Source organism: Asterias amurensis, chromosome 18 (genome assembly GCF_032118995.1).
Source record: "Asterias amurensis chromosome 18, ASM3211899v1".
Classification (NCBI taxonomy): domain Eukaryota; kingdom Metazoa; phylum Echinodermata; class Asteroidea; order Forcipulatida; family Asteriidae; genus Asterias; species Asterias amurensis.
Window position 1 is genome coordinate 11,037,314 of NC_092665.1, and position 15,633 is coordinate 11,052,946.

General features: G+C 41.8%; 2 protein-coding genes across 2 annotated transcripts; one reads left to right on the plus strand and one right to left on the minus strand.

Annotated features, from left to right (window-relative positions):
• Nucleotides 1-917: 917 nt before the first annotated feature.
• On the plus strand, nucleotides 918-9,307 carry LOC139950684 (trypsin-like). The gene is made up of 6 exons (XM_071949479.1): nucleotides 918-1,040; nucleotides 2,406-2,495; nucleotides 3,051-3,225; nucleotides 5,846-6,102; nucleotides 7,200-7,342; nucleotides 8,251-9,307. The coding sequence occupies exons 2-6, from the start codon at nucleotides 2,450-2,452 to the stop codon at nucleotides 8,437-8,439; spliced, it is 810 nt and encodes a 269-aa protein (XP_071805580.1). The 5' UTR covers nucleotides 918-1,040; nucleotides 2,406-2,449; the 3' UTR covers nucleotides 8,440-9,307.
• Nucleotides 9,308-11,590: 2,283 nt separating this feature from the next.
• LOC139951006 (mite allergen Der f 3-like) lies at nucleotides 11,591-15,082 on the minus strand. The gene is made up of 5 exons (XM_071949829.1): nucleotides 15,034-15,082; nucleotides 14,391-14,564; nucleotides 12,995-13,234; nucleotides 12,239-12,387; nucleotides 11,591-11,602 (listed from the first exon to the last, which is right to left on the minus strand). The coding sequence occupies exons 1-5, from the start codon at nucleotides 15,080-15,082 to the stop codon at nucleotides 11,591-11,593; spliced, it is 624 nt and encodes a 207-aa protein (XP_071805930.1).
• Between the last annotated feature and the right edge of the window lie 551 nt (nucleotides 15,083-15,633).

The following is a 15,633-nucleotide window of genomic DNA, read 5'->3' on the forward strand; positions in this document are numbered from 1 at the left end:
CAGGGGCTGCCCATAATAAGTGGAGCAGAAGATTTAATTTCAAGGAAGAACCAATGAATAATTTCGCCGTACACTGTAAAAAGCTGTGAGACTTCTAAAAAATAGTGTTCGTGTATTCTTGTATTCTTGCATTTTGCACTGTACGTTATGTGAGTTTATTATTTAGTGGGGTCATTCTTAAAGCCATTGGACACTTTCGGTAAACAGTATTGCCCAAAGGCTCACACTTCGTGTATCACAACTTATGTATAAAATAACAAACCTGTGAAAATTTAGGCTCAATAGGTCATCGGAGTCGGAAGAAAATAACGGGGAAACCCACCCTTGTTTCCGCACGTTTCGCCGTGTCATGACATGATTGTGTTTACTACAAATCCGTAATTCTCGTTGTCGAGAATTTAATAATTGATACAATGTTTTCTCATTAAAGTAAAGCAATTCATGGAATAATATTTCAAGAGAAGTCTTTTACCTTTACCTTCTGTAAACCCTGTAAGTTATTTGTACATTTTGTGAACTTTTATTTTCTTTTTCTTTTCCGAAAGTGTGTAATGGCTTTAACCTTGTTACATACATCGATGTGTGGCGAGACCTCCTTGAGTAGGTCTATCACAAAACTAGATACAAAAAAAAATACATTTGTTTGAGGTGAATAAAAAAGGATAGACCTAAACTGTACGAAACTTGCATTTCGCTTACGGCAGTTAAAATAACAATCGGTGATGATATTAATTTTGTCGGTGGAGTTGGGGTCTGTGTAAACTTTTAAACTGTGCACTTTCAGGTTGAAACAACTTTCAGTATGGTTGTTATCGTTTACCAAATATTAATCATCGGACTTTGTCTTCAATGTTTATCTCTTGCTCCGTCCTAGTCACAGCTGCCAATTTATCCACGGATACCAGAACTTTCGAGGTCGGCAAACTATTACAGAAACTCTTCTTAAACACTCGAGTTTGCGATGACAACTTTCGCCAGACTGTATTCTCCACACTGCCCGTGTTACATCGCTCGAGTCTACATCATTGTCTGACTATAAGGTTTGTATTTCCCTGATTATTCTAAACAACCAGTTTCACAAAGTCGTTGCGGTACCCGGGGTCGATTTCACAAGGAGTTGGGACTAGTCCTAGGAGATATACAAATGGCATGGAAAGTCCTAAGTGAGGACGAGTAACTGGTCCTAACTCGAGATAAGTCCAACTCTTTGTGAAATCCTCCCGGCTGCTTTATAGACCTTTATCACGCTTTCACCATCTCAGTCATGTTTCTTGCTTCAAATAACAGTTATGAATGCTTAGATTCAAGATGGCCACACCGGGAGGAAGGTGTATAACACTCGAACTGCCTGTAGCCACCGCGCTATCCGGTTTTCTGGTGGTGGGCCCAATTTCATGGCTCTGCTTACCGCCGAATTCTGCGCTTGCGATCACGATACCCCGCTTACGTGCGAGCGCCGAATTTCTGCGCTAGCCCTGTAAGCCTAGAATGCCTAGTAACGGGGAGTACGCACGCATAGAAGCCAAAATTCGCCGCTAACCGGTGAAAATACGCTTGCCGTAAGCACCGAATTCCCTGCTTCCGTAAGCGCCGATTCTGTGCTTACGGTAAGCAGAGCCATGAAATTGGGCCCTGCCGTATAGCAATGCAAATGTTTTGCCTGGTGGATTTGCCTGTAGAGTATCCACTGCTAAAATACACATCGGTGTAAAAGTGAAGAAAAAAAACATATCTGTTTTCAAATGAGTTTGCAATTGCCGTCAGCCTCCACGCTGCCATGCCTTCATTCCGATGCCTGGGTCCGCTTGATGCTCCCCTCTGGGCGGGGAGAATGCAGAAGATTGGTGTGGGGCCGCGTCTGACATTCTTTGCGAATGTGACGTCCCAAGCAGGGCCAACTTTATGGCTCTGAGCTTACCGTAAGCGAAGCCTTGCGCTTGCGGAAGGAGGGAGTTCTGTGCTTATACGTCAAGCGTATTTCACGGGTTAGCGGGGAATTTTGACTTCTGCTTGACGTATTTAAGCGGAGAGTGGTGATCGTAAGCGCAGAATTCGGCGGTAAGCAGAGCCATGAATATGGGCCCAGCTCAGCAACTGGGCCTTTTCCTATAACTCGGGCTTTGAGTATTTGGCTATAGTTTTATAGAGCAGTATACACTATTTTGTGCACGGTGTAACCCGGAGCCGAAACCCCAAACCACGTTTTGGTAAAATCCCTAGATAAACTCTTCATGCCCTATATTCGGATCTCGTATTCATTTCAAGGCCAATGAAACTTCACAGAATACTCATCTACGAATATTCTATCTTAAGTTTTTATACACGACAAAAACGGTGTATTTTCTTCACTCTTTAAAATGATCTTAAATAAAGTAAAATTTTTAGATTTGTGTCTTCTTTTCCAGTTAGAAACATCATCTTCAAGCTTCCTCCACCATCACACTCAGTCATGAGGATTCTGGTGTTATTCGTTTGCTGCATCTCCGTGGCCGTAGGTAAGACATTACCATCATGTATATTTGTACTTCTCATAAACTTATTGTATAAAGTTTATATTATGTAAACAAAATCGGGTGTTATACAATAATGACTGTCTCTGTATCCGTACACAAAACAAGTGTTTAGGTTCTAAACACTTTGAACACTTTCCTGTAAAATAAATTATTTCGAACGCATCATCAAAGGATGGTTTCCGCGCATTTTCTCAGTAAAGAGCACAATGCCCTTGTAACAAATCACGCATTGATTAAAAACATTGGATTTGTAAGACGACAGCCAACCTCAATGCTGAATCCATGTTATCCAATGACCGGAAAAATTGCTTTTTTGTTTTGCCCGAGAGGTCCCATTCAGTGCACAACTTTGTACTTATACGTAATTATTCAGACCTTCGAGTTGCGCCCCAAATCGCAAATATTCACACACGTAATTTTCAGCGGTGTCGAAAATATTTACGTAAACAACCCCAAATCGCAAACATTTGCGGGTATACTTGGTTGACTTGTGAACATGAATTTTGTAAGTGTTGACGTGGGTGTTTTTTCTTTCAGCATTTGTTCCCGGCCGTCGCAGCTCCCGGAGTCTGATCGTTGGAGGCGATGAATCCCCACCTGACAGCCGTCCATACCAGGTATCTATTCTCCAGAGCAATGACGGGGAAGATCAAATTTGTGGAGGCACACTCGTAGACCCAGAATGGGTGGTAACAGCATGTCACTGCATCATGTGAGTTAATAATAATAACTAATCTTTGTAGCGCATGTTCACGATAACGTCTAAACAGTTTACATCCCTAAGCTGCCGTATGTCCAACACAATGGCTGCGTTCGTTTAGCTTCCCTGGGTTGACCCCGGTCTGCTCCGGTACGTTCGAATAACTTTGATGGGTCTTCCCCCAGTGCCCTGCTTTATGGAGTGGGTCACTTGGGGTGACCCTATGTGCATGCCGTCACCACGAGAGGGCGAGTGTGACCGTTCGATTAGCTCTTGTCAGTGGCTCACCTGAGTGAGCACTGCGGGGTCGACCCCGAGAAGCTTATCGAACGCACCCAACATCAACCTCGCAGGTACCAATTTATAACAATGGGTAAAGAAAAGCATAGTAAGCACCCTGCTCAAGGACACAAGTTAGTGCGATGACCAGGGCCCAATGTCATAGCGCTGCTTAGCGGCCGATTTTTTGCTTACTGTGCTATTTCTATTTCATAGCGCTGCTAACCGTAAGCACCGGAAAAGGCATGCTTACCTTCCGGTGCTTACCGCATGAAAATAAATGACGTCATAATGCAAATCCACGGTAAAAACACGCATTATGGCCGCCCAATTGTTCTGCCAACCTGTGAAATACGCTAAGGCTTAAGCACTTTTTCTGCTACAGTAAGCACACAAATTTGCTTACCGTCAATCAGCGCTATGAAATTGGGCCCGGGATTCGAACCCACACTCTGATGACTTCCATGAGACTTTGATCGGGCACTTTGGGCTAGAAAAGCGTTTTGTGCCTGATGAATTTATGACTGGAAAGGTATGTGGGGCTATAGATTCACATTCTCAAAGGAGGCCATGGGACATCCCGTCCTACGCAGCTAAAGTAAGCAAGATTCAAATACAACCACTTGAAAATTTCTGGGTTTGTTTAAAGTTTCATGACAGGACATGGTCCGCTAGTAAAAGCCATTGGACCCTTTCGGTTCAGAAAAAAAAAATAGATTCACAGATTTACAAATAACTTACAGGGTTTACAGAAGGCAATGGTGAAAGACTTCTCTTGAAATATTAGTCCATGGAATGCTTTACTTTTTGAGAAAACAGCAAAACAATATAAATTCTCGTCAACGAGAATTACGGATTCATTTTTAACACATGTCATGACACGGCGAAACGCGCGGAAACAAGGGTGGGGTTTTCCGTTATTTTCTCCCGACTCCGATGACCGATTGAGCCTAAATTTTCACAGGTTGTTATTTGATATAGAAGCTGTGGTGCACAAAGTGTGGGCCTTGGACAACACTGTTTACCGAAAGGGTCCATTGGCTGTAATAGAACAAAAAATATAGACTCCACAAAATGGCGGACCTGTTGTATTTTCACAGACAAGTTTATGGGTTGTTTTAAAGGAACACGTTGCCTTGGATCGGTCGAGTTGGTCTTTGAAAATCGTTCTGTAACCGTTTGTTGTAAAATGTATATGGTTAGAAAGATATTGTAAAAGTAGAATATAATGATCTACACAAATATGCCTCGAAATTGCGTGGTTTTCTCTATACCCTGAGATTTACACGGTCGGCCATTTATGGGAGTCAAAATGTTGACTCCCATAAATGGTCGACCGTGATAGTTCGCGACGTAAAAGGAAAACCGTGCAGTTTCGAGTGATACTTCTGTGGATCATTATATTCTACTTTTAAAACATCTTTCTAACCACATGCATTTCACAACAAACGGTTTCAAACGCTTTTTACAGACCAACTCGACCGATCCAAGGCAACGTGTCCCTTTAACTACTTTTCAGTAATCACAACACACTCACTTTTAGTTGTTTTGTGCACGAATTACTCATAGAATAGATACACTTTCAAACGGCACATTTATGAGAGATTTAAAGTTGCATGCTCGACCCTCAAATTATTTTAAATTTTGATGGGCCTATAGACGAAGTGTCCTCTGACGTCATTCGAAAACCATAACCACATGATTCGCGCGCATATACCGCCGGGCAAAACCTTTGAGTTTTGGTAGCTAGTAGAAAGTACATGCAATCCATGACATTAAACAGCCAATGAGGGATGATCTCAAATATATAGATATTACAGTTTTCTAAATAGCTGCAGTCCATAAGAAACATTAAACAAAATATAACGAATCTCTTACCTCACGTTAAAATATGGTAAATCACGGGTTTTTTCTCAAGAACGCTCCAAGCCAAATTTCTGGAAAATGGGTGGTCAAACAAACCCGCGCGACAAAGGAATCGTGACGTCAGTGGCGGCTATTTGATGTGGAAAATAGCGCCCTCAGGTTGCCAAAGCTGGATATCTGTGTTCAAAGCCAATTAGGGTAAAAATCGTCACTGGCGTCAAGGGGTCATTATAATACATAAGCCGTTTTCAACTCTCGGCTAAAAAAGCCGCGCGGCCGGGTGCATTTTTGACTCAAATTGCAAATTTTGAGAGTAAAATGGTTATTAACCGGTATTTACGATGTATAATTTTGGCCATAAAAAGTAATAGTTGAAATATTGAGATTTTCCTTTATTGGCTGTATTAAGCAATTGCGGCCAGTTCCCAGGAGGTCTATAAGTTTATTTTTGTGTCTTTATCCATTTTTATGTTCCGGATGATGACAGTCAAGCGGACGTCTGGGTTGGTGTAGGCTTCCAAGACTTGAGAGACACGGCGGCAGATGGCGCCAGTATCATCAAAGGGGAATGGATAGACCACCCCTCCTTCGATATCTCGACTTTCGACTTTGATATTGCTCTGATCAAACTGGATGCACCTGCGGTACTCTCACCAAGAGTCCAGACTATTCAAATCGTAGCTGCCAACAGTGATGTTGCGGCGGGAACCAGTCTGTTGGTCAGTGGATGGGGTAAACTAAGTGGTAGGTTTGAAGATGCTCGGGTCCAACTGTAAAATGTGATAGTCTTATTTATAACACCCCTTACAAATAATATTCTGCCTTTTCATTAGTTTAGAGCGCGTCACTTGATGTGTCTTAGTTTTACTAGAAACGGCGGCCTTGTGATAGTGCATCGTTGGCCGTGTGATAGTGCATTGTTTGCCGTGTGATAGTCCGACGACTATCACGACTATCACACGGAGTGCAGTACCCAGACGTCTTTTTTACCCACCTCGAACCCAATCAGTTGTGCATCTGTGTATTTGAAACGCGCGAACGAACGTTACGTGTACGAGGATGATCAATAGTCTGTTGTGGTGTTATAAAACAAATATTTGTACTCGTGCCATGGTTAAAACTCCGACTCCCTCGTCACTCTCCGGACCGTTCCATTTTCCCTCGGCTGCACCTCGGGAAAAAAGAACGCTCCGGGGATCACCTCGGGAGTCGTAATTTTAACCATAGCACTTGAAGCAGTCAATATTTGCAGATTAAAGGGTATGTAAACGGTTGGTCTCTGCAAATAAATTGCATCAACAACTTACTTGGTAAGAAGTGCAGCAGTTTCGGTTAGAAATGCATTTTGAGAAACCTTTCACTTGGAAGTACTGCGCTTATGGAAAAAAACATTACTTGTTTTCCCCCAATATTTTGAAAACGAGGTGTAACACTTCCTTAGTGTTTTACAATAGCTGATTATTCTCTTTGAATTTCGGCAATACCCTCCCCTACCCATGTCTCTTTGGCGACGCAACTAACCTGCGTTCAATTTCATAGAGCTGCTAAGCACCAAAATTTGCTAAGCATGAAATTTCTTCCTTGATAAAAACAGGATTACCAACCAAATTTGTATTTGTTGCATATTGCTTGAGTACTGGTATTCAGCTGTTGTTTGCTTATCCTGAAAATCATGTGGAAATTTGGTTGGTAATCCGGTTTTTAACAAGGAAGAAATTTCATGCTTACATTAATTTGTGTGCTCAGCAGCCCTATGAAATTGGGCCTTGTACTGTGTTATGTGTGTAACGTTGTGAAATTGGCGATGAATACATCACAACATTTTTGTGTTTTTACCGCAGATGGTGGAGACAGGACTAAGGAACTTCGACAGGTCGTTGTGGATGCTGTAAGCAGAGCCACGTGCACGAATGACTACGCTGGTGTAAATGCGATTACAAACAACATGATCTGTGCTTCAGGTGTTGGCAAAGATGCCTGCCAGGTAAATGTGTAACCAAATTGTAACTAGACTGTAACCAAAAAGTAACATAGACTGTTACCAACAAGTAACTAGACTGTACTGTCACCAAAAAGTAACTAGACTGTAACCAAAAGAAAATAGACTGTAACCAACAAGTAACTAGACTGTAACCAACAAGTAACTAGACTGTAACCAACAAACCACTAGACTGTAACCAACAAGTAACTAAACTGTAACCAACAAGTAACTAGACTGTAACCAACAAGTAACTAGACTTTAAGCAACAAGTAACTAGACTGTAACCAACAAGTAACTAGACTGTAACCAACAAGTAACTAGACTGTAACCAACAAGTAACTAGACTTTAAGCAACAAGTAACTAGACTGTAGCCAAAAGTAACTAGACTGTAACCAACAAGTAACTAGACTGTAACCAACAAGTAACTAGACTTTAAGCAACAAGTAACTAGACTGTAGCCAAAAGTAACTAGAAGGTAAAACGTTACTACAGTAGACTGTAACCCCAAACTGACTAGACTGTAACCCAGAAGTGTGTAGACTATGCGTACAGCCTGCTCGTTTACATTGTTTCTTTGTCAATTTACCTCAGTCTTGCGGTAAAGGCACTGATGAACACCTTTGCTAATTGTCAGATACCATTATTCTCACTTGGTGTTTGATAAATATCAAAGGTGTCAAGTGCCTTTATATACAGGGTGCGTTCGTTACGCTTCCCTGGGTCGACCCCGGTGTGTGGCGGTTTGTTTTCCCAGGACGAACGTGTGCAGACAATTACCCACGTTCGTCCTGGGAAAAAACACTAGGGTCGACCCAGGGGATCCCACACAAAACGCTTCAATGATTGCAATAGACCTCAACATATATAGAGGGAGGCAATATTATTATATACATTTTTTTTTTTTTTTTAGTATGATAGCGGCGGCCCACTTGTCAGCGGTTATGACGAAGATGCACACGTGGGTGGAGTGACACTTGAAGGCATTGTGAGCTGGGGCTGGGGCTGTGCAGATCCGAAATATCCCGGAGTTTACACGCGCGTGTCTCTCTTCTGCGATTGGATAAATACATCGACAGGGGGTGACGTCATGTGCGGTTAATTCGCCGTATTCTTGACCACGTGAGGGCGTATGTTGACCAATGTCAAGTATCGAGAACTGACCACATGGGGGCGTTTGAGGACCATTTTCAAATGACGATAAACCAGCTTAACAGAATGCGTTTGTTTTCTTGTTTCAAAACAAATAAAAACTAAATAAAAACTAATAATTGAGATTTGTGCTCCTGTCTTTTCATCAACAGTTGATAAAACTTGTTTATTTGTCTGTATACAACTTACTTTATCTTTCTGGGACCTCCTGAGTCATAGACAGAGATTAAACCAAGGCCCATCCACAAAAAATATGGTTTCTGACCAAAGTATGATGTCACAATACAACACAATACATACTCAATGGTGCCACCGGCTTCCCATGTCCACATAATTTTTAGCGACAAAAAAAAACGTCAAAATGTATTTATACAGCAGTATCGGCCTACAATCCCGGCCAAAATGCTTGGGCTACCCATTCATAACGTTATATAAAACAATTCCATGTCCACTTCCCATTGACAATAAATAATCCCACCCCCCCCCCCCCCCGCCCGTCCCCCGCTCAATGTTGATTGTAACGCAGAAGAAGATTGGCAATTGGAACCAACATTGAAAAGGGGTGGGGGGCCAACGAGATATTTCCTGGATTGTAGGCCTATGTATACTTTGAATGCTCAATATTGTGATGTGAAACAGTTGCAGTTCACAATATGAAGTCATTATAAGAAAGGAGAGTATCTGAACAATAATGTTTTAGTGTATGAAAAGTTCTCCTTTAGGAGTCAAAGGTTCCGTAGATAATGCCCTGATTGAGTTGAACGTCATTGCTATCCTATACTGGGCCATTCAAAATTATTAAAGGGTTCATCAAATTATCCACTGGGTTCAGTTCCAAGGTTGTGTGGTAATTTTTTGTAAGCAGGGGAAAACCAACAACCATGTGTACACTACCTGCTCATGTCATAGCATCAGCGTCACGGAGCCCACACACATCAAACCATTTGCTAAAATGGAACATCCCATGCATCTGTTTTCTAATGGGTGCGTTTAGCTTCCCTGGGTCATCTCCGGTCTGCCCGGTGCGTTCGGATAGCTTTTGACGTCATTCCAGGGGCTCACCCAGGTCAGCCCCCAGTGCCCTGCTTGTGGAGTGGGTCACTTGGGGGCTGGCCCCAGGTAATCGACGTCACTACGAGAGCGGTGAGTGCGGTCGTTCGTTTAGCCTTGTCAGGGGCTCACCCGAGTGAGCACAGCGGAGTAGACCCGGGGAAGCTAAACGAACGCACCCAATATCAGGCGGTGTCGCTGATGTCTGGCAGGCACTCTATACATGGAGTTACAATCCCGGTGTCGCGGGGTTCTGTCCGCCGGAGATTTGGTCATCCCATGGGAAAATAGCGACTTTTTGATTTTCGGGACGGTAGCACTCAGGACGGTAAACAATTCTAAGCGTGTGTTTTCCCCCAGGGAAGATGAGGCTACAATAACAACGTGTGCCTTATAGAGGAAAACTCCATGGCCTTACCGTCCCGAAGTCGAAAGACGGAGGAAGCTACATGGAGTTCGCATGGAGATGCAATACAAGTACACGTGTATAGAGGGTACTCTAGACACGCTTGGTTGGTTGCGCCCATGTAAAGAAGGTACATGTACAACACATACATAGGGTGCGTTCGTTTAGCTTCTCTGGGTCCTGCCCCCGGTCTGCCCCGGTACGTTCGAATAGCTTTGACGGGGCTCACCTGGGACAGCCCCCTAGTGCCCTGCTAGTGGAGTGGGTCACTTGGGGTGACCTGAGGTTCATGCCGTTACCACGAGAGGACGAGTGTGATCGTTCGATTAGCTCTCGTCAGGGGCTCACCCGAGTGAGCACCGCGGGGTAGACCCAGTGAAGCTAAACAAACGCACCCATTAATGCTTAGCGGCGTCATCTTTCCTGGGGAAAAATACGCTATAAGGGATTACTGCAGTGTATGGGAGCAGGAAAATCGATCGACGCATGCGCCAAACTGAAGTAGTCTCCGTCGTGTAGAGGGTTGGGAATGCTATTTTGGTGAAACAACGTTCGGTCTGTACGACAACGGAGTGATGTCGTTTGTACACGTTGTATGGTGAGGGAGCCTTGTGATAGACTTGATTCAAGCCCCGTGCTCGTGCGAGAGATCCTAAAAATCATATCCGACTTTTAAAAAAATGTAGCTAATTGTCAAAGACCAATCTTCTCACTAGTTGTATTTCAACATGCATAAAACAACAAACCTGTGAAAATTTGAGCTCAATTGATTGTGGAAGATGCGAGTTAATAATGAAACAAAAACACCCTCGTCACGAAAGGTTGTGTGTTTTCTGGTGCTTGATTTCGAGACCTCAAAATCCAATTCTGATGTCTTGAAATCAAGTGGGAAATTACCTCTTTCTCGAAAACTATGTTTTCAGAGGGAGCCGTTTCTCATAGTGTTTTATACTTCCAACAGCTCCCAATTACTTGTTACCAAGTAAGGTTTTATGCTAATTGTTTTGTTTTTTTAGTAATTACCAGTAGTGTCCACTGCATTCAAGGGAAGTAAATATTATCAGGGATATTATGTTTCTCGAGAAAATGTGGATTTTTGTTGTTGAAGGATTATATATGAAGTAGGCCAACTTTTCCACGGTACATTTGTGCGTCCGTGATTGCAGAGGAAAACGAGAGCACTCGCTTCAAAATGAAATAAACTAGAAAGTGGACATCTTCGGTAACGGTTTAAGACCAGTTTTCTCACTTGGTGTATCTTAACATATGCATAAAATAACAAACCTGTAAAAATTTGAACTCAATTCGTAATCGAAGTTGCGAGAGAATAAATTAAGAAAAAACACCCTTGTGGCACTAGTTGTGTGCTTTCAAAAGCTTGAATTTGAGACCTCAGTTGGTGTCTCGAATTTACACAGGGCTACAGATGAGTTCACTCTTCCTCTTATTCACAAATATTTTAGTGAGGAATTACTTCAGAATGTATTATACTATCAACAACTCTCCATTCCTCGTTACCAAGTTTTTGACCTAACAATTTCTTTTGAGTATGTCCACTGCCTTTTAGAATCCTTTATAGAAAAGACAACACTAACAGCTTGGGGGACAGACACGGTTCGTCGGGAATTATTTCCACAACTTTATTTCAAGTCAAGATCTACAGTAAATGTAACATTCATTTAACAGTATATATATATTAAAGGTGTTGCGTTTACTTAACGGGAGACTTTGGAACGCTAGGTGGCAGCAGCTTAAATAGGTAAATTTCCATTGTCTATAATGGGCCCCTGTCTTTATCCGCAAGAAAAATAACGACAGGTACTTGTTTTGCACAACCAGTGATTTCATTGGATACAATGATTTCATTGGATAAACACCTGCATGTGATGTAATCTGTCCATATCTGTTTTTTTATTTGTCCGAGTTGACGTTTGACAGCTGCACTTGCGGTCGTCTTCTTATGAATCTACGTGAAAGTTGCAAATGGACCGGGATTGACCTAGGCTAGAGGTGACTCTCTGGCGTTTTTCACGAAGTGTGACGTCAGATGTTTAGGCTTGTTTAACGTTGTTCCCAGGATGCACCCATTACCGAGAACAATGGTTTTTACCTGGTAAGTCTGCTGCCACCAAGCGTCCTAAAAGCCCCCCATTCACATTACTTTTTAAAGAACAATTATATCCAACCTCATCCGTCTTCATATTAATGTGGGCATTTATTATTACTGATTGTGACGATTGCTCTCGTGTGAAAAGGGTTTTAGTTGTATAATACACCATTTGGGAGTACTTACCGCGCAGCTGTCTTTACCAGGCGCTGCAGCACAGAACATGTTACCGGAAACCGGAGCACCAATGGGCGTATAAACATTCTTACAATGCTTTCTTCTAATGGCCGTTACAACAACCTGTCGTAGAACCTTAGATGGGAGGGCGTCGTCCGCTGCAACATAAAGACAATATTGATCATGGTTTCTTAACCTTGTACCTGAATGTCAGTAACGGAATGTCAGTAAAATATTGTTACGAACTGTTTTTGCTTACGGAGTTTGGCTGGCTGTCAAATTTTCTTCATAAACATTTTAAGGAGGACTAAAAACTTCACAAAATATACATGCTAAACGTGCAAATAAGCCTTTACCAATGCACTAGAACTCCTGCTCAACTTGCAATCGGGGAAAATTTGTTTGCGTGTAACCTTAATTTAGTGTGTCATGGTTTTTCTTAAAGGAACTGGACACTATTGGTAATTAATCATAGCATAACAACTAAACGAGCAATGGAGAGCTGTTAATAGTACAAATCATTGTGAGAAACGGCTCCCTTTGAAGTAACGTAGTTATTGGGTAAAGAGGTAAAGTCTCACTTATATTAAATTACTTGTTTTTTTTTTCTCTTGCAACTTCGGTTGACCAATTTATTCCAAATGTTCACAGACTTATTATTTATGCATAATGTTGTAATACACCAATTGAAAATACTGGCCATTGAAATTTTAGACCAACTATGTCCAGTGTAACTAAAACAAACTGGGTCTAGTTTACACTTACGACTAAGTTTTCCCCAGCCGCTGATCAATATATCGGTTCCCCACGCAACAGCACTGTCAGCACTCACAATAGGAATGGGCTGCACCCTGTTTGAGAGTACTGCAGGTTGGTCCAGCTTGATGAGTGCGATATCGTGGTCTCCAGTTCCCGTTTGGTCAAATTTGTCATGTTTTATCCATTGGCCTGTGATGATAGTAGCGCCATCTGCCGCCGTGTCGCGTAGGTCGTGGAAGCCAACACCTACCCACACATCATTTAGTGGACTATTTATTAATGACGGGGGAAAAAATAGTCCACATAAGAACAACAGTAAGTTTGATCATGTTTAATACCTAGGTATAAGTAAGATTTTAAACTTTGCACGGTGGAAGTTTAACTTCTCTGTCCTTTCTTTATGGACCTCCCCTACTATTATTTAGTTCTGCTTAGTAATTTTTTTGTTACATTGTACATGCACTACCCAATGGTACGGAAAATAAACCTGAACCTGAACCTGATAAAATAAACCTGGTTCTTTTCAGAACCAACATTACTCAAAAAGTTACATCACTAAGTACAAGGAACAAATTTGCCTCGACATAACGTGTTTTTTCTTTTACCTCGTCAACTAACACGGTCGGCCATTTATTATTTGACTCCCATAAATGGCCGACCGTGTTAGTTTCCAAAGCACAAGGAAACCACGCAATTTCAAGGCGAATGTGTGTGTATCATTTTATTCTACTTTTAAAATATCTTTCCAACCATATTATGCATTTTATAACAAACGTTTACAAACGGTTTTTAAAGACCAACTCGTCCGATCCAAGGCAACGTGTTCCTTACACTTTTAGGCATACAGATATTACAAGCAAATTGTTTGCCTTCTGAGAAGAGCATCACGTAACGAACGCTCCAATCTCTTTTCTACTGTTTAGAATTCTGTATAGTTTATGTTAAAGGAGTAAGTGCCTGGACGCTTCAGAGCCTTACGGGTCTGGCCGTATCCTGAACCTCTGACGTCACACACTAAGGCTCACCGATCTCGCATTCATTTCGCAGTCAAATTCTACGTACACGTATACATACAAAACATGCATGTGCATGATGTAATAAGTACATGTTGTATCCAATTATATCACTGGTTCTGTAAAACCAAAACATGTCTTTATCCTTGCCGAGGGGACCAGTTTAGTCTGGTCACTAGTGCAGGAGTGGGGCGCCCTCTCGTGAAGATGTGCATGTTTATTGGTTCATTCTCGTTTTATTAAGGCAGGATGAGAGAAAAGAAAATAACGTTTATAAACAAAAACTAAGTGAAGTGCCATTAGTTTTTTTATGCTGTTCGTGTGAAAGAATAAATTCAGGACTGATATACGAAGGTATCTTTTTGAAACATCTGCTGTATTTCACTTACCCGACGCAGTGAGCTGCCGACAATACCCACTCCGGCTGAACAAGGGTACTACCACCTGACCTGCGGCATCGTTAAGGGCAAGAATTGCTACCTGGTACGGGCGACTATTCATCGGGGCCTCCACTCTTCCATCGATCAGAGTCTGATAATCGAGGAGACGGCTGTGAGAAAACCCTAAATGATTAAAACAAAAAAATCAAAGTACAGCTTATTATATTTAAAGAAAGGCTCATCATTTCCCCTTGGCCAAGACGATCACAAAAGGAAGAAGACGAAAGAAAACAAACGGGGAAGATAATTGCGATGAAAAGAAAACGAATATTAAAAACGTACAACCCCCCCCCCCCCCCCCCCCTCGGGTAAGTATGATGCGAGTCCAAGCATTAATAATATTATGCGACGCAGAAAGACACCCTGAAAAAAGGCAATGTGGACCAACGTATTTGGAAATGGAACTTAACTCGTTTTTAGTTCTAAGATTAATCATAAGTTAGGAAAAGTTTGGTGAAATCGACGGCTGAGCTGCAAGAAACAGAAACACTGGCTATATCTTTCCGACTATTTGATCAACCCCAAATCTAGAGTGTAAATATATGAAACTGGCAATCTTCCATTCGGTTACCTACAAACCTGTTCACCTTACTGTCTGTACTTACCAAAAGCCAGCTGGCGAGAAACACTGCGACTCTCATAGTGCTAGTTTGAATCGAGGAAACTCATCGGCTGACCAGAAAACAACGCAAATCTTCTCCTTTCTAAACCCCCATCACACATGAAGGGAAATCTGAATTAGATGATTTGAACAGCTGGAGTGAATTCTATTGGTGACAAACTTAAATATCATTCTTGATTATGAAACTGAGAATAAAACAGTTATACCGCGTATCAATATATTTTTTATATGGTTTCAGTGGAAAACGGCGGCCATTTTGTTTTTTGACCAAAAAATGCATTTTCGGCGGGTTGAAATTGTTTAAACCACCCTGATTCATGATCAACATGTCTTACCGCACGTGTTTATGTAAAAAATAATCGGATGTGTATTTTTTCAGCACATATGCTGGTCAACTAAGTTTGTTCCTAACCAAGTTTGCCTAAAAAAATTCCCAAATTGTGTTTTTTCCCAATTTTTTATGCAAAATGGTGGCCATATTAAATTTTGAAATATTTAAAATGTAAAATGTACAAACCTAAAACTTTCAGCCAAATTTGGGCTGAATCTGACCCTTACTTTTGTAGTTAA

What these genes read in the sequence shown, in the direction of transcription:
- LOC139950684 (XM_071949479.1), top strand. Translation starts at nt 2,450, where the DNA reads ATGAGGATTCTGGTGTTATTCGTTTGCTGCATCTCCGTGGCCGTAG. An exon ending in TGGATGGGGTAAACTAAGTG is followed by an intron (nt 6,103 to 7,199) that starts GTAGGTTTGAAG and finishes TTTTTACCGCAG; the next exon opens with ATGGTGGAGACAGGACTAAG. An exon ending in TTGGCAAAGATGCCTGCCAG is followed by an intron (nt 7,343 to 8,250) that starts GTAAATGTGTAA and finishes TTTTTTTTTTAG; the next exon opens with TATGATAGCGGCGGCCCACT.
- LOC139951006 (XM_071949829.1), bottom strand. Translation starts at nt 15,082, where the DNA reads ATGAGAGTCGCAGTGTTTCTCGCCAGCTGGCTTTTGGTAAGTACAGAC. An exon ending in TCGGCAGCTCACTGCGTCGG is followed by an intron (nt 13,235 to 14,390) that starts GTAAGTGAAATA and finishes ATGTGTGGGTAG; the next exon opens with GTGTTGGCTTCCACGACCTA. An exon ending in CGGCTGGGGAAAACTTAGTC is followed by an intron (nt 12,388 to 12,994) that starts GTAAGTGTAAAC and finishes TTTATGTTGCAG; the next exon opens with CGGACGACGCCCTCCCATCT.